This window comes from Python bivittatus, unplaced genomic scaffold (genome assembly GCF_059951505.1).
Source record: "Python bivittatus isolate LINGU-HERP-01145 unplaced genomic scaffold, Pbiv_v1 ctg000980_np1212, whole genome shotgun sequence".
NCBI classification, from domain to species: Eukaryota; Metazoa; Chordata; class Lepidosauria; order Squamata; family Pythonidae; genus Python; species Python bivittatus.
This window is the reverse complement of record NW_028277125.1, coordinates 4,164,790-4,185,511: the sequence shown is the minus strand read 5'-3', so window position 1 is coordinate 4,185,511 and position 20,722 is coordinate 4,164,790. Positions and strand designations below refer to the sequence as shown.

The 20,722-nt window shown below is 48.7% G+C and overlaps 1 protein-coding gene across 4 annotated transcripts; it reads right to left on the bottom strand.

Annotated features, from left to right (window-relative positions):
• Positions 1-390: 390 nt before the first annotated feature.
• Positions 391-20,001, bottom strand: LOC103054965 (intestinal-type alkaline phosphatase). 4 transcript variants are annotated; one of them, XM_025167007.2, is made up of 12 exons: positions 19,893-20,000; positions 16,879-16,958; positions 15,207-15,323; positions 13,626-13,781; positions 12,843-13,017; positions 10,942-11,114; positions 8,901-9,035; positions 7,943-8,015; positions 7,155-7,289; positions 4,605-4,796; positions 3,816-3,932; positions 391-2,901 (listed from the first exon to the last, which is right to left on the bottom strand). In XM_025167007.2, exons 1-12 carry the CDS (start codon positions 19,954-19,956, stop codon positions 2,636-2,638), a joined length of 1,683 nt encoding a protein of 560 aa, XP_025022775.1. In that variant the 5' UTR covers positions 19,957-20,000; the 3' UTR covers positions 391-2,635. The 4 variants fall into 4 exon arrangements, with proteins under 4 accessions (XP_025022775.1, XP_025022776.1, XP_015743663.1 ...); XM_025167008.2 differs by lacking the exon at positions 16,879-16,958 and adding an exon at positions 16,721-16,823 and having other exon boundaries at positions 19,893-19,962; XM_015888177.3 differs by lacking the exon at positions 16,879-16,958 and having other exon boundaries at positions 13,626-13,741; positions 19,893-20,001.
• Positions 20,002-20,722: the final 721 nt, after the last annotated feature.

The window sequence follows — 20,722 nt, the reverse complement described above, 5'->3', positions numbered from 1 at the left end:
CCACACCTGCCAACCGCCCCCCCACCCCAGGTCTTTGGGGCTCCACGGTATAAATAGGTAACACCAGTCCTTCTCTTACACAGTTGCTGTGATCTCTTCCCATCTGTACAGTCACTCAGGTCATAAAAGGAGCCTCTTCGTTCTCCTTCTAAAATGACGTTTTTCTGCCATTCCTCTGGGCCATGCCCGAGCTTTTCCACTTTGCCCCCAGACCCAGACTTTTTCGCTCCTTGGCTATTCTAGTTTATTGTGCTAACGCAGCTTCAGTTCCAAAGCCAGTTGATGCATCCTGTAACATTTTCGCTTGTCCTCTCGGTGTTTTCATTTAAAAAAAAAAAAAATCAGATGGAACACACTGGCGTTTTATAAATAGCCCATTTTGCTGTGAAGCTTTTTCTTTTTAATTTTATTTTTTTAGCTGTACTCACTGCACGCTCTTGAATTATCTCCCTTGACAGCCAGGATGGTGCATTAGACTTTTATTCATGTATATTGTAGAACTGGAATTTCTGTGAGCAGTTTATGGTCACCGTGTCCCTCAAATCAATGTCCCTGAGCAGAGCAGTGATTCACCCCCCTCTCCCCCCCGCATCCCCACCAGTTGGCCATTTCTGCCACCTGTGCCCAAGAAACTGGATTTGTAGTTCTGGAGAGAGTACGTTGAACAGAGAAGCACAAATTGTCCTATCGCTCAAACAAGGCCTGGTTTAACCACACAAGCACACTTTCTCTGGGGGGTTCCTTGCTCAGAACGCGACTCGTTTGCTTCCCCACCATCACGGGCTGGTGCCAGCCTGTCTGATCAGCTCTGGCCACGTAACTCTGACAGACGCATCCAGAGCGAGCCCCAAGCATAGTCCGCAGTTCAGCACCATCTCTTCTTTCTGCAAAGCCATCATAGCCTGGGCCACAGGCTCTTTCTAGATCGCCCAGATTTCTTTTCTCCTCATACGTGGGCTTTGCCTGCAAAGAAGGGGATGCCCCACGTTTTAGATTTTTGGGGGGGGGGGGTTGGTGGAGGGAGAAGAGTTGATTTTTCCCAGGGACTGTGGGCTTACTCTGCCTTACACAACCTTTGCACCCTGTTCAGTCACTAGTGAGATGCGTGTTTTTGGTCGGGCAGCAAACGTGACATTCCCCTAGAACAGTGTTGTCCAAACTTGGCCACTTTAAGATGAGTGGACTTCAACTCCCAGAATTCCCCAGCCAGCCAAGCTGGCTGGGGAATTCTGGGAGTTGGAGTCCACTCATCTTAAAGTGGCCAAGTTTGGACAACACTGCCCTAGAAGGTAGAGCTACCAGGGAGATCTGTGGTGCCCTTAAAAAAACAACCAAGGTTCCAATCCCATGATGGTGGCCACCGTCTTGACTTTTTTGACCCCCCGGGGGACACCCCTGAGAGATACGCATGTGAGAATTGGCTGAAGACAAAATGCATAAGAGGTGGGATTTGGATAATGCTACAAAGCAAGAGCCTGGATGGCGAAATGCCCTCTGAACCTAAGAGGGCTGGTTTTCAGATTGGCATCCTAAAGAGGTCTTGCTTCCAGAAAGATGGCTCCAGGCTTTAGCTGAAATAGCCAGAATCTACGTGGTGTGACCAGTGTGGGCTCAGGGGTGGTTTGAAGGGGAAAGAAGGCTAGAGATGTATGCTGGCTTCTTCCCCAACCTGGGTTGGACGAGAACTCCTAGACTCCATAACCACCTGCGAATTCTGGGAATTGTAGTCCAACCCATCCCTTGGGTGCAGGGGTAGAGAAGGGAGGCCAAACTCAAGTTCAGCCAGGCAACTGCACGTACACACCCACACCCACACCCACCCACACTCCTGGCCAGCGGAGGAGCTGTCTGGCCAGCGGGCCGCAGCAGCCCTTTGTACAGAAATGTCGCATTGTATTTTTACCTGCTGCTGATGACGTCAAATTAAAAAAGGCCGAAACCGGGTTTTTTCCTATTTTGTACCCGGGCCACGGAGCATCTTGCATTCCGTGATCATCAAACCAGGCACGGGTATCAAAAGGGGGGCAGCAGGGGCTGGAGAGCAGGGGATGAAATGCGCGTTACAGCACGGTGCTGCAAATTCGGTGCTTTACGTACTTGCGCACGACGTTGCAACCCCGAGGGATCAGCGGCACGCTTGCAACACGACGCCACCGTCTTCGTGGTTGTGTCGGTGCCGCCGTTCGTTTTATTTATTTCAAACGTTTACCCGTCTTAAAGCAAAGTCTGGACGGCTCGCAATCCGGGGATGAAAACGAGACGGGCAAACGAGGAAATAAAAACAGTAAAATAAAAAACTGGGTGGTTAGGAAGAGAGGCCTAGGAAACCTTGCCACCTCCCTGGGAACCGAGACAGGGCTAAATCTGCTCTTGCCCCCTTGCCAGGCCAAGCACTGTATTAAAAGGTCTTCCAAAAGAAGACCAAAGGTGGGGCAGTCTCCACCGGAAGAGAAGCCCCTAAATTTTGTGGTAGGCACAGTTCTTGAATAACAGGAAAAGTTAGAAGCTGTTCTCGGATATTAAGGTGGAGAAAAGGCCCTAGAAACTAGAAGAGGTTGAGAGGGGAGCTCGATCCAGATGGGGGAGGAGGAGGAGGAGGAGGCGAGGGATGTGCCCAGGATGGTCCAGAGCAGGACTAGCAGATCCACAGGAGCAGAGGAACCAGGAGGAGACCCGCAATGCTGGACTTGGGCGCAGCTGCAGAGTTGCCACCGGACAACTTCTTCGGCGTGTAGGGCTCCAAGCCGGCGGCGTAGGCCATGACGTGAGCGATGTACGATTGTTCCTGCACCCCGTGGAAGAGGTGGGCCATAGGTCCCTTGGCCATGATGGCCACGTCCTCACCCCCATGGGTCTCTGAGACAAGGGGCACGGCAGCCTGCTGGTGGTACGTGTTGTTCTCTGGGGAGAGGAGAGGACCAGAGGCATTAGATGGGCCGGAGAGACCTTTTGGAAAACGAAGCAACTAAAAAGGAGGGAGAGCGTGACATGAACTCGGCACCGTTGCCTCCCTGGGGTCAAACGAAGCGCCTGCCACCCTTGCTGCTACTCCTGGCTCAAAACAGGGTTAGTGAGCACAGGGGTGTTGTAAAACACAAGCAGAGTTTCAATCATATTATCATGGTGGCCACCTTGACTTTGACCCCACTCTGCAAACAGCCCTGCCTAAATCAGTGATTGATGCAGTTGCCCCCCCCCCCCCAGCTTTAATTCCACCTCGGCAGCATCTCCTGGTGCTCAAAGCAAAGCTGGGTCTGGTCTCATTAATGCTCAGAAGGGAGACCATGAGGAGATCCCAGGAGTGTTAAACTAGATGAGAAAGTCTGGGGGGGAAATCCTGGGGAAAGGGAATAGCAAAGTATTTCTGCATTGTTGCTATATTCTCAACTGTGTAGTCACTTCAGAGCAGTGTCTCTCAACCTTGGCAGCTTTAAGATGGGTAGACTTCAACTCCCAGAATTCCCCAGCCAGCCTGGGGAATTCTGGGAGTTGAAGTCCACCCATCTTAAAGCTGCCAAGGTTGAGAGACACTGCTCCAAAGAGTTTTTAATATTGGCTGCAACTGCTTCATCCTAATCCTGTTCTTACTCAAAGGTGGTGTTCCCCAATACAGTGTTTTCCAAGCAGACTGGACTATAACTCCTATCATTCCCAGCCCCTAGGGTCATCTGGATGGAAGCGTGATGAGAAACACAGATTGACCCAGTTCAGGATTATGGCTACAGCAGCTGGGGATTCAGGGTGCGGGGGTCTTCCTGCATCCAGCCATCACGGCTTTTACCACCCACCCCATTTGGCTCCTGTCTCAGCCTTACCACTTTCTTCTATGTTTACGTTCGGTCGGCCTTCTTTGGAGACCTGGAAGCCTGGCCCGTTGCCATAAACAATAGAGGTGTATGACTTGCCATCCGCTGCCTTTTCAGGTGCCAACCCTGGAAGGAAGAAGTAGAACTTCTGAGCAACATTTTCCAATCTGTTGGCTTCTAGGTCTCTCGGACTACAGTGCCCACAATGGGGAATTGGCCTGCTGGCTAGTTTGAGTAGAGCAGGTGGCCCCTTTCTTTCAGCTTGGGGAGGGTAATCCAAAAATACATGTATTATCTGCCTCCTCCTGAATCACACCCTTAGTTCATTGAGCTCCAGGTTATCTCCAAGGGTAACCCATGAGAAGGTTGCTACAGGCAGAAGATGCTGGAGGGAAGGGACACCATGAGATGTAGGAGGACAGTTGTGGTATCTTCCTCTTCCAGATGACCTAGGCCAGCCCAGGCACTTTTGAACAGCTCCCTAGACCAGTGTTTCTCAACCTTGGCAACTTTAAGATGTGTGGACTGCATCTTGAAGTCCACACATCTTAAAGTTGCTAAGGTTGAGGGACACTGCCCCAGACTATTAGAGATTTTACCCAGTTCTGTTGTACAAGAGCCTTCATGGTTTGTACCCCTGTGTCCTGATCTTTCCTGACCCATAGATTCCCCAATAAGCTAGAGTGGCTGCAACTGCAGGTCTCATGACCTGCTTGATGGTCAACCATCCTCTTCAGATCCTCCTGTCCACAAGCCTACCCAACTCATACCACTGTGTGGATGAACCCCATGCTATACCATAAATGGAGGTCCCCCGGAGAGTGTAGCCTCCGAAGCTGAAGACGTGGGAGTGGTCAGCGGTCACAACAGTCAGAGTGTCATCTTCCTGAGTCAACTCCCCGGCTCGCTGGATGGCTTTATCAAACTCAATCGCCTCCGTCAGGGCTCGCTTAGCAATACCTTCGTGATGCCCTAAGTCAATCTTGCCTCGTGCAAAGAAAAGAACAACACAGACTATTCAACCAACAGATTCCACCACAGGAATCAGAAATGAACCCTCTTCACCCTGTTGGCTTGTCTTCCTCTCTACACACTCCCTACCTCCTCTGAATGGAAAGGCTGCATTCACACAGCATGTTTGAACTCATAACTGAATTCACCCATTTTCGGAGTGGCCACAAGACACGGACCTGTAAACTAATAGAAGCGACTGGGGGTAGGAGGGGCACCCAAAATGCTAAACCCCCAAAGCATTGTCCACAAGCTTATCTGCTTGTGTGAATCAATAGAAGCGAATCTGTGTAGCTCAGGGCTGAACTGTGGAGTCCTTGGGGTTCTCTGGGCTTGGTTGTTTTCTTGCAGATGTTTCATTACCTGGCTAGGTCACATCTTCAGTGCTGGAATGGGATGGGGTTTGCTCTCTCTTTATCCGCTATGGCCTGCCTTGCCAGTGCTGATGGGGGTGGGGGTTTGGTTTTATTTTTTCCCTTTGGTAGTTCCTTGATTAAGGTATTGTTTACTGCTTGATTGTATGTGTGGTGATAATCTTGGTGTTAATCTCTGCTTATCTGGGTGATGATTGCTGGTGAGGAGATGTTCTGGTCTTTTGTTTCCTTGTTATTGTCTCTTTTGAATGGTGTGTAAACGTGGTTTATCTCTATGTGCCTGTTGATGGCTGCCTTGTCTGAATACCAAGCTTCCAGGAATTCCCTTGCATTTTTGGATTTAGCTTGGTCTAAGATGCTGACAGTTTCCCAGTTGAAACTATGGTTGAGTCTGTCCATGTGTTGTGAGGTTAAGGAGTTTCCATCGTCTCTTCTGACTGCTAGTTGGTGTTCATGGGTGTGCTCTGCCAGCCTTCTGCCTGTCCATCCTACGTAGTGTTTGTTACAGTCCTTACGCTGTATGTTGTAGATGGCTCCTGTTTTTTCTTCTTGGGCTACTGGGTCTTTTGGTTTGCTTAAGATGTTTTGGAGGGCTTTGGCTGGTTTGTGTGCTATGGAGATGCCATGTGGTTGTAGTAGTCTGTGGGTAGTTTCTGAGATGTCTCTGATGTATGGGCAGTGTGATCCTTTTCATAGCTTGTGTTGGTTGTGTTGTAGTAGATTGAGTGGCCAGGTACTTTTGGATAAAGTTGCGTGGATATCCATTTTGTTGGAAGATGTATCGGTGGTCTATTTCCCTTTTCTGCTGTTCTGGGTTGCGTTTGTACTCGTTTGAATAATGTCCTTACCCAGCTCCTCTTGTGGGCAGTTGGGTTGTTACTTTGGTCATGGAGTACTTGATTAGTGTGGGTTGTCTTCTGATAAACTTGGGTTTCTAATTTGCTGCTGTTTCCTCTGCAGATGAGGATATCCAGGAAGGGTAGCGTGTTGCTGTTTTCCTCCTCTGTGGTGAATTTTATTCCTTTGAAGATGTTGTTGATGGTTTCATGTGTCTTCTCTAGTTGTTCCTTTTTTATTATAACAAAGGTGTCATCTACATACCGGATCCATACTTTGGGTTGTACAAAAATTGTTGAAGAACAGTTGGTTGGAGAGGTATGTCAGGCTTGTGTATTTTTAAGCCTGACATACCTCTTCGACCAATTGTATCTTTTGTATCAGGGACTCCAACATATAACATAGCAAAAGAACTGACAAAAAAGCTTGGACATCTCACAGAGAAGAGCAAATATTCCATCAACTCCTCAGTACAGTGCCTCCAGAAAATCAAAGATGTACACATAGATGAAGATGAAATCATGGTCTCGTTCGATGTCATAGCACTCTTTACGCCCATAAACCCAGAACTAGCGAAAGAATCCATATCAGCAGTACTACACAACACACCCGACCTAACCAAATACACCCAGATTGAAACACCCCGAATCATGGACCTCATCAACCTCTGCCTCACCACCTGTTTTCAGTTTGACGGACAAATATACCAACAAATCAGAAGCTCACCCATGGGATCACCACTCTCAGGACTCATAGCAGAGATTGTAATGCAACGCCTAGAAGCTATAGCACTTCCACACATACAACCCAAAATATGGACAGAGAACAAACCCCTCTCCTTTTTAGCACTGAAGATGTTACCTAGCTGGGTAACGAAACATCTGCAAGAAAACAACCAAGCCCAGAGAACCCCAAGGACTCCACGGTTGTGTGAATGCCTCTGTTCACAGCTTTCCCTGACCAGGTTATTCATCTGATGTGAAGATAGGTACTCGTTCCCCACAAAAGACCCTTCTCTGCTATTGGTTCCTCCTTCAGTTGTCTCTCTTGCAAGACCAGGGGCCCGAGAAGAAGGTCTCGCTCATCATAGTGGGGATCAATGCGATCAAGAACCAAGATGACTTATCTTCAACAAAGAGATAGAAGCCTTTGGGGTTGGAACTGAGCAAGTTGATGGCCACTTCGGTCATCTCGGCCAGAGATGGGTCAGTGCTGTTGTCCCGGTTCAGCTCGTACTTCATGTCTCCTGGTTCAAAGAGGCCTGAGAAAAGCAAGAAAGGTTGGAAGGGCCTTCAGGCCAGCGGTGCAGGCCAAGAGGGACCTTGGCTGAAGCTCAGGGCCCTGCAGCCTTCAGAGTCCAAACCACACAGGGGCTGCATTCACCCCACATGTGTAACGAAGCCAGATAAAGACATGGCGGTTGCATGCATAGGACACGCAAAGCTTGCCTGGCGATAACCTCCGTTAGCTTTTGGGTGGCTTCCACATGAAGGGCAAACCCAGCCAGGTTGCTTATTTTATGGTTCAATCTATGATGCGAACCCAGATGGGAGAACGAGCTGATGGGAGGTGATCTTGAACAGCCTTCTCTTACTCAGTCAGCATAAACAAATGCAACTCTTTTTTTAATGTGCAATTTTGGGGATGTGGGGAAACTGCAAGTCAGAATTCTGCTGTTTAAAACCTTCCTGCTTGAGCTGGACAGGGAATTCCCATGTAATCTCTTACACACACACCCTTACGCACGCCTGTGAGCAGCCTGGCACTGGCTTCTCCACCATCTGTAAACTGGCCTTAGTGGCTTTCCAACCCAAGCCACTCCCTGCAAATAAGAGGGTAACCTATGTTTAGAGACCAAAATCAATGGCAGACACACATACGCGGGCGGGATGATGAGTGTTTTGAACCCTTTACCCATGAGGCGCTCCACCGTCGGGTCAGTGACAGCTTTCAATAGCTCGGCTCGGTTCCAGACGTACTTCCTGCCCTAGGACAGAAATCCAGAGGCCGGTAAGAGAAAGGCCATTTGCAGCCCAGGGTGTCTGCAGGGTAGGGTCAAAAAAGTCACCATGGCGCCTGTGACGGTGCAATCAAAGCTCTACCTGCAACCATCATGACTTTTTCAATTAGACCTTGTGGACACCCCTGTCCCAGGCTAAATACTACAGGCAAAATATGGGGTCCCATTCCTCCATGCTGTGGGGTGACGGTGGGATTTTGAGGGTCAAGAGAAAAGATCCCTTTGCAGACCTCGATTTTTTGCTGTGTGCTGCAGATCCCCACGCTGGGGAACAAGGGAGAGGCGGTTGTAACCCAAGAGGCGTTCTCAGGTTGGTGCAAAGCATGGGGCTCGATGCATGCTTTATATCCCATGTGCCCCCCCCCCGGTTGACCCTGGCTACATCCTTGAGTCATGCATATTGGGGCACGTTTATGGGTTTCGGCAGAGGGTTTGCACCATCTGGGCACAGAATGTCAGCCATTCACAAGTCCAAAAACACATGTGCCCTTCCACACAAAACTAGGGTTCATGTTATACAACAGTGTTTCTCAACCTTGGCAACTTTAAGATGTGTGGACTCCAACTCCCAGAATTCCCCAGCCAGCATGCTGGCTGGGGAATTCTGGGAGTTGAAGTCCACACATCTTAAACCTGCCGAGGTTGAGAAACACTGCTATGTACTTTTTCCCACCATATCAAGTGCAGTGGGATATAATTCGCCATTGCTCTGAACCGGACCATCTCCTGGGTGTGTCGGACAACTCCTATCCTCCTAGGCTGGCTGGGAATCTTGAGAATTGTGGGGTAAATGGAGGGCACCAGATTGGAAAAGAGGCAGATGGTTCAGCAGGAAAAAAAAAATATACTCACTGGAAAAGCTTTCAGCCATTCCTCAATAAGGTTTCTGTTATCGTTACGGGTCCCGTTGGCTGCACTGCTGGTGGGGTACTCAGGGTCTGGGGTGCCCTTAGGAGTCATATATTTCCTGCCCCCACCCAGGACCACCTGCCAAGGAGAGGACAGCATGCAGAAAACATGATTTGCCACGGTGCACCCAGCAGAAAGTTAGTAAGGATAAAACCCAAGGACCTGGAGTTTGCGTGGAGTTCTTTGTACAGCACAATCAGCGGTTTTGGTGAGGGGGAAGTTGGGTGATGTTACCATTGAATGCATACTCCCCTTTCTACTTATACAGTGTTCTCAAGGTGGCTTGAAACAATTAGGAAAAACAGAAATGAGAATACAGTTGATGGAGTCAACATCAAAATCAACCTCATTAAAATGATTTAGAACTATTGGCTTGGTGGAAGAGGTACATTTTTGCTCTTTGGTGAAATCTTGAGGTGGGCAACCACGTCTCCTTGGGGAATGCATTGGGGTAGCCAGCTGATCAGGAAAGACACCCAGAATTACTCCTCTGCTTCCCTCTAGAGCAGTGTTTCTCAACCTTGGCAACTTGAAGATGTGTGGACTTCAACTCCCAGAATTCCCCAACCAGCCATGCTGGCTGGGGAATTCTGGGAGTTGAAGTCCACACATCTTCAAGTTGCCAAGGTTGAGAAACACTGCTCTAGGAGGACACGCTCAACTCAAAAGTGCTGAACCTGGCCACCAAGTCCTAACCATTACCTGGAGGAGCACCTTCACCCAGGGGGAACAGGGGTACAAGCCTCAAGGTCCCCATCTGAGGTCCTGCTTCCTAACCCACAGGCCATCCATGGACAGCAGGCCCATAATTTGCTTCCCACCACATCCACCCTTCCAGATTTTCGATGGGCTTTGAAAATTCCTCTCTTCCGCAAGGTTTCTAAGGATGGAGTTAGGGAACCAGCAGGGTGCTTTGTGGGATTTTATGCAGGTTCAAGGTTCGGAGGTTTCTCAGCATCTGTTTGATCTTGCCTGAGCATGGAAGGGTTAGATCTGTTTAGGCCAAGAAAGGGGACCACCAGGAAATCTCTGGGCTGATGGCCAGACTGGGAAGCCCAAAAGCATTCCAGGAGAAGACAAGGGCAAATGACATGGATTTTATTTTTTATTTTTATTTATTTAAAAGATTTGTATGCCGGCCCATCTTAAACAACTCCGGATGTGTCCATAAAGGCACCAGGAGTTGACTGAAACTCAGAGAGGATTTTTACTACCCCTTGCAGAGATCAAGGACTTCAGGGGATCAGCAAGGAAGCTATAACCTCTCATGGAAGTGGAGTTGATAGAGATACCCTTTCATGATCCACTCATTCTTTCTCAAGGCTTAATAAGATTTGCTTCCTGCCAGAAAATAAGCAGGCAATCATAGGAGGCTGAAGATTCAGCCTTTGACCACCCTAAGACAGATGAAATAATGATCCGATCCAATTATTTTACAGTGAAACTTCTCTTTCCTGTGGCCACCCTGAACTCATTTCCATTTTAAGAGGCAACGTATAAAGGATTCAGTAATCAGAATAAAATTAGGAGTAGAAATTGGCGGGGTGAAGGAAATGCTCCTGTTACCACCAGCTCCATTCGGCACATCGCTCCCTCCCCAAGGAAGTCCGTGGTGGGAGCAAACAGTTGAACGTGCCTCCTGGCTTCATCATGCCAACGATGCAGAGGATGTCACTGGCATCCTGCGTGCAATGACGTCACAATGTGCCTGGCTTCACGGCGGCTTCTGTCAAATGCCTGTCACCATGCCCTAAACCTGGTTAATCGTCTTGTGGTTCAGCAAGGTGCGTGAATTCATCTTTGTCTGGTTAGTTTATGGTTCAAGGTACAGAGCAAACCCAGAAAATGGGTGATTCTCCTAACCAGGTTAAAGATGGGCCGTGAAGGCCATCTTCGGAGCAGCTACAGAAGCTGCGGGCTCTCGAGAAGCTGGCAGGATGGGTCTGCCGACGAGGCCACGTGGGTTTCTGCTCCTCCAACCTACCGTGAGGTCCACGTTTTCAATGAGCTGCACCGCGATATCCTTGCAGCCGCCTGCAAGCGCTGGTTTAGGCATGGCAGCATCGCTATACCAGTTTCGGTTCACAACGTGGGCATAGTTGCCGGCCGGGGAGGCATGCTGGACTCGCGTGGTGGTCACAATCCCCACCGACTTTCCTGCGATTGAGGAAGAAATGGAGGAGGAAGGGCCATCGAGCCATCAGCCTGAAAGGGAGTGGCACTCAAAGGGGGTGTGTGCGAAAGAAACCGAATGGCACCCTAAAGCAGTCTTTCTCCACCTGGGCAGCTTTCAGATGTGTGGACTTCAACTCCCAGAATTCCCCAGCCAGCCATGCTGGCTGGGGAATTCTGGGAGTTGAAGTCCACACGTCTGAAAGCTGCCCAGGTGGAGAAACACTGCCCTAAAGGCTACATGAAAATGATGCATTAAGATACTTTGTATGTATGTATCATATTTATATAACCGCCCATCTCACACAAAGTTGGGACAAGCATTCAAACCAAACGTGGATGAGTAAAGCAAAAGTGGAATTTCAAAATTGGAGGGCCAGTTTTCCTCTTTGCTCTGACATTTGAGAAACGGCGCCTGGCAAACACGGGCTGGGTTTATCCCACCTAATGAACCTGGTCAGATATTACGATTAATAATATAAATGTCTATTAATACATCCTTAATATAATGAGGATTATAAGGACTCTTGCTGGTATAGGACCCACTTTACAGACTCAAAGCTGTTCACCGCAGTTAAACCGCATGAAACAAAATCCCTGAAGCCATCCACTGAGGTACAAAACTCCATTACCACTAAAATCAAAATATCTCAAAGGCCCCCAAAACAGCTGCCCCATTGCGAGGAGTTCTCAGGGGCCACCTGATCTCCCTGGCCATTATTTTTCTGATTCCATAAGCCAGATGAATGCAGCCCATTGGGTTCATTTAGGCCTCGATGTATGGCAGAAACCCAGAAAAATGGGTTAACTCAGTAACCAAGTTCAAGGCATTGTGTGAATGCAGACGCGGACTGATTTCTCTCTATGCTGAAGGAGCCCTGCTATGTTCTGGAGCTGTGCAATTAAGTGGTTGCAACTGAAAAAAGATATTAAATTTAATACCAGGGAAATGTTTAAGGGTCATCTGAGCCTTTTCATGAGAGGCGGTGATAAGTAAGTGTTGTACATAAAGAAAACTGGGGAAGAGGCAGAGCCGCAAGAATCTGGGTTGAGACAGCTTTAACCCGTTTATAAACGCTCTTGATTTAGGGGTAAGCAGTGAGTTGGCGAAGTTTGTGGGTGACACCAAGCTATTCAGGCTGGTAAAATCCAAAAGAGTTAAGAAAAGTTCTGAAAGGGTCTGTTGAAACTGGACCAGGGATCGACCAAAGGGCAAACACAGTTCAACGATGTACGGGGGATATACGCTATTTCGATTGCAATCAAGTCATAAATCAGTTTAAAAATAAAATTAGAATAACCAAAACAAAAGATACCCGTTTATGCAATCACAGCACCAGCTGTAAGGTTTGGGGGGGGACCATTTTACAGTGTTTCCCTATCTTTCTTTGGGGCTGGTTTCAGTTGGCGGTAATGGGGGGGAGATCATGCTCCCTCACTTGTGGGGTGCCACAAGACTCAACACTCTCACCCCTCCTGTTTAACATTTACATGAAACCCCTGAGTTGGGTCAACTCTTGTCCAAAGTCCTTGGCTATAAATTGGATGGACGGACGGACAGATGGATGGGCAGGCTTTTTTGACGGGTGCGCTCCCGTATCATGGGCCTCCTGTCCCAGATGTAGCTCTTCCGTGCACCAGGTTCTGTGCCCTTCTTTTATTCTGAGCCCACGAACCCACAAGTTCCCCACGTCCTCTCCTCTCGGTCCTTACCAGCCATCTGAGCCCGCTTCAGGACAGAAATGACTTCGTTGCCCGCTGTTGTATTGCACTGATTATACCGGGCAGCGGCACTCACGCCAATGGTTTGAAAGTTGCCCTTCACCCCACAGAGGTAGGCAGTGGCGGTTCCCGCGCTGTCGGGCACTTGTCGGTCCACGTTGTAGGTCTGCAGGAAGCAAGAGACACACCTGGAAGAAGGTCCCAAGTCTTCGTATTCCCGTGCTCAGATCAGCTTGTGGAGGGAGGGGACAGGGGGGAGAAAGGGAAGACCCACCCTGCTGTTGGCTACAAGAGGCCCAGCCAGCTGTTTCCAGCAGACCCTGTTCGAGCCAGCTGTGTGCCAGCTTCATGGGCTCAGAAGGATTTCAGAATACAAACCGGTTGGACATGATGATTGCAACAGCTGACTACGACTGTTAACAGCTCTGTGCCTGACCCAGACTGCAGGCTGGCATCCAACAACTTCTCTACATAACGCCACAGGAAGGGTTTGGATCTGCCTTGAATCTGTCCCTGCAACCCCTGCTCATCTTCTCTGAGCGCTACCTCCCCCCCCCCCCCCGACGGTCCTGGAGGTTCCTCGGTTTTGAGATGCTGGGCCCAAGAGCAAGGGGCGTGGAAGAGGTGAGGACTCCTCCCAACTGCAACCCTGTGAACAGGCTTCACCTGTTGAACGACTGCCCAGCGTCTCAGGAGCCCTTGGGGGCAGGGAAAGACAGAGGGCCTGTCAGCTAGGAAATCCAGCTCAGAGCTCCGAGTCCAAGCAGTTCCTACCTTGGAGAGAGCCACATACGGAAACATGTCCATGCTTAGAGGTGTTTCAGGAAGTGGCGGGTTTTGCATCTGCCCCTTCAGGATGCGGGTAGCGGTGATGGTGGGAATGCCCATCCCTGCCAGGGAGACCAACTCAGCATGAGAAAACCTGCATGGCTGAATGAGATCCTACCTCAGTCCGCAACCACCGTTCCCTCTAGGAAAAAAAATTTTTTTTGCCCCACTGGTGCCTACAAATGCCGAGGCTCCAACTCGCGTGGCGGTCACCTGGTCACCCCAGAGCACGGAAGGTGACTTGGAAGGACGTCACCGGTCCTGGCCTTCCTCTGTTTCTACTGCACAGACCAGCACTGCAGCCCTCTTACATTTGCACCACCTGCACAGTCGATCAGAAGCAGCTTTGGGAGGTAATAAATCAGCAGCGGGTTCCGATCTCTCCAGCTACACCTGGAGAGTCACAGCCAGCGCTTCTGACTGCAGGCAGGGGCCAGTCCATTAGTGGACCTTCCCTTCAGAGGTGGGGCTGGAGAGTCCTCGAGGAGCTGTTTAAGTCTCCAAGCCACTGTTTCTCAACCTCAGCAACTTTAAGATAGGTGGACTTCAACTCCCAGAATTCTCCAGCCAGCAACTCCAGAATTCTGGGGTTGACGTCCAGACATCTTACAGAATGCTGGCTGGGGAATTCTGGGAGTTGAAGTCCACACCTCTTAAAGTTGCTGAGATTGAGAAACCCTGGTACATAGGAAAACAAGCTAAGCTAGGACTCTCGATCAGGACTTTATGCTTTCATTAAATGCTTTAATGTCTCAGGGATTACGATCTCTAGATTTTTGTGCTTTCTGCACATGCTCAGTGAATTGCATTTGTTTCTTATACTGCGTGGAACCACATTACATCGTAATCCTCCTGAACAAGCTGGTCAACGGGTGCATGCTCTGCGGAGCCATTTTCCCTGCCCTTCATGGCCTTCGGGGTGGGGGGACTTTTTCTAAATCTCCGGCCAAGATTTTTAGCAGCGTTACAGGGTGATTTTCTCCAAGAGGGATGGTTTTCACGGGCAACTGCTTAATGCGAAAGGGAAAAGTTTCCCATCTTCTCCGTCCTGATTTTTAATAAAGCTTCATTTAAAATTAATGCGTGTTCTGTTACTCTGACTTGCAAGGCGGGGAGATGGCTTTTTCCCAGCGCGGGCCTCAGAGGCAGACTACAGTTACAGGAGGTGGTGCTACGGAAAAGATTTGGCTTTATCGTTCGTGTTTTTCTTTCACTTGCCAGCACCGGCTGCGGGATTTCTACCGGTCCCACAAGCCAGGATGAAGGGGGAAGATACCAGGTGAAGGCATCCCCTAAGCCAGTGTTTCTCAACCATTGCAATGTGTGGACTTCATCTCCCAGAATTCCCCAGCCGGCATGCCGGCTGGGGAATTCTGGGAGATGAAGTCCACACATCTTCAAGTGGCCAAGGTTGAGAAACACTGGCTTGGAGGCTACAGTAATTCCCCATGAAGAAAGAGAAAAGCACAATTCTGATTCAGGAGCTTCTCCAGACCGGTCAGGCTTCACCCTGTAGTAACTACTCACCATCTCCCAGAAAGATGATGAGGTTCTTGGCCTGGTATTGGCGGAATGGCAGACGGATGGCTTTCTGAATGGCCTTTTGTGCCCGTTGATTCCAGAACGATGGTTTCTCCTCTTCCACTTGGAAGACAGGAGGGAGAAAGGGATTAGCACCAACACTGAGTTTATTTTTCCTTAACGGGCAAGAGAGAGGCATGCCATCTTAGGTCGTTGATCCTTAGAGTTGCTGTAAATCAGTGTTTCCTCGGCAATTTTAGGATGGGAGGACTTCAACTCCCAGAATCCCCCTGGGAGATACTGGCTGGGGAATTCTGGGAGTTGAAGTCCACCCATCTTAAAATTGTCGTGACTGCTGTAACTGATTGCAGGCAGAGAATAGATCAGCCAGTATCTGTAGATCCAGGTCAGATGAAAACTTTATTTTTATTTAACAGCAATGTCCAACCTGCCCCAGTCCCCCTAGACTTTAAGCAGCCCCCAAGACAGTAAGTTAGATAAACCCTACAATAAAATGAATATAAGCATAGTTTAATAGCTGAACAACGTAAAGCAAAATGTTTTAGCAGAAAACGCAGGCGGCATGGTGCTAACTGTTCATCTCCTGGACTGGATCTACCATCCTGTAAGGTGGGAACAGCATCGACTCGACTGGACCAAGGTTTTTTTGCACAGGTCTTACTGAGCCTTCTGAGAGTTTTATGTTCAAATCCGTGATCTACATTTGATCACAGAATTGTAAGGTTTTTCTAGCCCAGAATCCATAAGTTCAGATGAGACTCTAGACCGAGGTTTTTCCAAAGGAAGTTCAGCTTTTATTGTTGGCCAAGAGAAAAGCAGGGTGGACCACTCTCTGTCCGGCTGGCAGAGAAAAGAGAGAGAACAGCCACACCCAGAACAGTTTACAACAGCTTTTATACCTTTTTGTCATCTGGAAGCATCTAGGAGGAGGGTCACACACACAAGTGTACCCGCCTTCCAAGGCTGTCAAAACATTAGCTTAAGCAGCATAAACCAATAGTTAAGTTTCTAGTCCTCACTTGCTCCAGGGGTTCCTCATATAAGGCATTGTTGCTTGCCCAAATCGCGCAAAGGATGTGGTTGCATAGTGTGGTTAGAAGCAAGAGCAGGTGCAAAAGTTCGTGCATGCTCAGGAAATGTGTCTAGGAGCTCTGAAGCAAGACATTTGGCCTTTAGCTGAACCACATCTTTCCATTTCCTTTTGCACCTCTGCAAACTGTTAAAAATGTCCCTTTACGATCAGCATAGCTTTTCTATGCTTAGCACCTTATCACTTTTATAAGATTCCTAGTTGCAAAAGCGGTTTCTTTAACTGACCTTCCTATGTCAGCAGAAGCTTGAGGGACAGAAGCAAAGTCTAACCATTCCCTACAGAATCAAACGTACTTCTGTGTTTGCAGTCAAGCCCCAGGACCCGCAGCTCCCACCACCTCATCGAGATCGGGCTATCGGGACACTCACACAGACTCAGACCTCGCCAGGCCGTTACCGAAACGCACCTCCTGTTAGATCTGCCCGTGTTATCTTTACGGACGGCCGCAGGTAATGAGCATCAGCTTCCGGGCATTTACCACGCGGTTAAAAACAAACACACGTTCGCATCTGGCAATCAAAGCGAAACAGTAAAATCAGGGAAGAGAGGGGGGCGTTTATTTACATTTTTATTGTTCCCGCTGTTGTGTTTCGTTGTTGTGAGCCGCCCGGAGTCGCCTCCGTGAGATGGGCGGCTATATAAATCTAAACAAATAAATAAATCAAATAAATCAATGACTGGGAACAGGGCTTGGTATCAGTTCAGGAGCTGAAAATAAATTCCAAGCTCAAGTTATGCTCAGGGCAACCCTGTGCTTGCACTCGTGGTGTGTGTCTTTCCCACTTAGCAGGGATAAATGTGCAAATGTTCAGTACTGCAAGAACTCATCTTTTGTGGATTTCTTGATTAGGGTTCTGCAGTCTGGCCAGAGACAAAGAACCACCCATTGGTTGGAATCCAGGGTCTCCATGGGGGGTGGTCAAAAAAGTCAAGATGGCTGCCTCGCTAGTACAAATTAAACCCTGCCCTCCGTGGCTGTCATCTTGACACACATAACAACCAGGCAGAGGTTGATCGCATTATTTCGGCCACCACCTGACATTTTTCACCATAGCCTGTGGACACCTCAACTAATATTCCCATTTTACAAATGGGAACACTAAGAGACAGTGAACTGGGGACCACTGGGTCTGTCCTTCCTCTTGACCCTTGATCCCAGAAATTGTGGGAATCAAAAGTGTAAGGGGGTGCCACCCACTATGGATCACCTCCCCAAAAATCTAACACTGGATCCTCACCTGACCATCTTTGCCAGATCACCTAGTCTAGCTTTGCCCTAGGGCAGTGTTTCTCAACCTTGGCGACTTAAAGATGTGTGGACCTGAACTCCCAGAATCCCCTAGTCAGCATGTGTGGCTGGGGAGTTCTGGGAGTTGAAGTCCACACAGCTTCAAGTTTCCAAGGTTGAGAAACCCTGCCCTAGTGGATGCCTCCCAAATGTATTGGACTACATGTCCCATCTTCCCCATCAGCTGCTGAACATTATAATTCCACAAGGAAAGGACTGGAAGGCAGCGCACCTGAATTTTCAGGGGGCGGGTATGGAGGAAGAATTGGAGAGAAAAACAGTTTGTAGTTTTCATTTGTACTTTGGAGTTTGCACTTGGGATATTGCTGGAGAAGGAGCAAGAAAACTTTGGCCCTGATCCATCAAAAATTTGTTCCTTTCTTAATTAGGGTTGTGCTAAACCGAAGTCTGGAAAGTTTTCCTCGGCTCCTGCTCGCAAGCAAACGTCAAGATTAGATTTATTTAACAATTGAGCCCCATCATGCAAAATTAAATGCTAATTAATTGCACAGTTGATGATACACAAGGGCACTTTTGATAATATATAAGAGGTCAGTTCCCTGCCCTGATAAGATAACAGTCAAATATTCAACCAGGGAAAACAGGAAGAGGGTAGCGAAATGCACGGAGCAAAAGTTTCAGGCATTTCTCTCTGCTCAGACTGTGGACAGCGCAATCCTGGTCAGAAAAAATGACAGCCAAACTTTCTTAGCGGAGGTGGACGACAGAGATACCTCTGAGACTTTTTCAAATTAAATTTAAACACTACCGTTGGTGCCCTCACAACCCTGCCAGGAGTAAATCCACTTTACTTCAATTATTTGCAAAAGCACTAAGGTTGCCCAGCTGGGAAATTGGCTAGCATGCACAGCTGGATGGTTTTTCCCTTTTTTTCAAGAATGTCTGCGGGGGAGGGGGTCAAAAAAGTCAAGATGGTGGCTGCAAGCATACAGTCAAAGCACTGCCTCTTCTTACACATGTCACTGCCATTTTGACGTCCCTCCTCCCCGGCCCACAGATGTCCCTGCACAGATGTTTGCTGAATCCTGCTGATAGAATAACTGCATATAGCATCTTTCTGTAAGTAACTCCATTCTGGCTTCCATGATCACCAAATACTTGCTGTTTCCCCAACACTGAGGGATAACCCTGATAAAAATCAAATGTATAAATAAACCAGAATCCCTGTTTGATTGCTTCACTAACTGAATCGTGTGAAATTCTTGAAAGCGATATTATTTTCTTATACAGTACTAAAGGAAAGCCTTGGGGGGGGCGGGGGAGGAGGTGATTTATTGCACCCAAAATTAAATGCCAACTGTAGCTACAAGTCTGGATTCACATAATGAACTAATTGCAGAGAACTTTAGCAGGACAAATCTGATTAGCATTAACCTTGTTAGCCGGGGGAGCTAAGTGCATTCTGCAAACTCAGGCTTGTGGGTAAGTTTAAGGTCCGGTGTTTTAGGCAAATCTACAAAATGGGTTAATTCAGTAAACAGGTTGAACCTGTCATGTAAACATTGGCTTAGCCATGTTTGATAGAAGTGCTGAGTGTTTGGAAGCCTTAAAAGAGAGCGTTCTTGCGTCACTGACTTCGGAGATTTGCACATATCCCTTTATTTTCTGCAACTGGAGTAAAGGAGGTCAGTTCAGGACCCAGGTGAGTGTCTGCATGAACACAGCCACAGGTTCCATTTTAACCTTAAAAAGTAAATTCCCTCTTTATTTCCCCCCTTCCATCTGATTGAAGAAACACCTGGGCAGAACAGTGCTGGCCGGCCAGATTTCCAGCCTAGCAAAGCTAATTGGCTTTTCCTTTGCAAAGGTGGGCGAGGGCCGAGGAACGCCACTGCCCGAGAAGTTTAACTTCTTGGTTGGTATCGTCCCTGACGGAGCTTCAGAGCAGGCAGAACTTTTCCAGCCAGCCTGCTCAAAGATCCGATCAAGGGGCAGGAGAAACGAAAAGGGATCCACTCAGGAAAGATCTGCCCGGTGAAAGTGGGAAGCCACAAAAAAACCTTATGGACCATGCGTGGCCCACGTCCTACCTTTCCACATCCTTGCAGAACTGAGGAGCACTTGCTCCTTTGCCTGTCTCAAACTAGACAGGGTGTAACAGGCAGCCATCCAACAGGATCAGCCCTCCCTGTAAATCTGAAGCCGGGCTTCTTCCCGCAGCCCGCTTAGCCAGAGTTTTCCTCCTCTACCCCTGAACTCCTCGGTGGTGCCAGCCCACCCCAGCCCAGCCCAGCCCAGCCCAGAGGCCTTTCCCTGTGCTCAGATTTACCTGGGATGACTGCAGTGGCGAACGCCAGCCCCACCAGCCACAGACCCAGCCCTGCCCGCCACATCACTGCCGGTAGAGCCGAGCACTGTCAGCCGGGAAGGAACAGCAGCCAAGACCCGAGGCTTATAAGAAGAAATCGCAAGGGAACTTTGGACAGCGAAGTGGCCACAAAGCATCATTAGCACCCACATTCAGCCCTTCCAGCTCCTACCTGGGAAGTAGTTATACAATCAACTGCAGCAGGAAGTATTGACATAGCTGCCAGGAATTGGACTCGCGCCCAGGGCTGATTCCTTTTTCCATCTTCTCTTTTCTGGCAAGACAGCCCCCGTTTCAAGCTGCTAGTCCTCATCCTCCCATCTCAGCACCTCGGCCTTAATTTCTTCCCTGGCTATGAATCTTGGGCTGCTCTAAATAGGGGCCCTCCTTGCCTTTTGTCAGGTCTGATCCTCTTGGCCAACACCATTCCCTCCCCACCTTTTGATCGTAGTTCCTGGATTGTCAGAAACTCTTTACGTCTTCTCCGCATTAAGTTTTGCAGACTTAACTTCCGCCTATTGTCTGTCGGCCAGAGAGGTTGAAGACCACCAACCAGAGCACCTCTGAGGGGTCCAAACAGCTCTGGAGGTTTGATCAAAGAGTCGTGGACATCATCGTGATTTTTTTTTTTGACACTTCCCAGAATGTTCCTGCCCTCAAGTGTGATGTGATTGATTGATGAGGTGTTAGCCCTGCAAGGTAGACTAGACAAGAAGTGCCCCCCGGGACAACCAGCTCTATCTTTATTGCAAGGTCACGTTAACGGAGTCTTGCAAGACTGAAAGCATTTC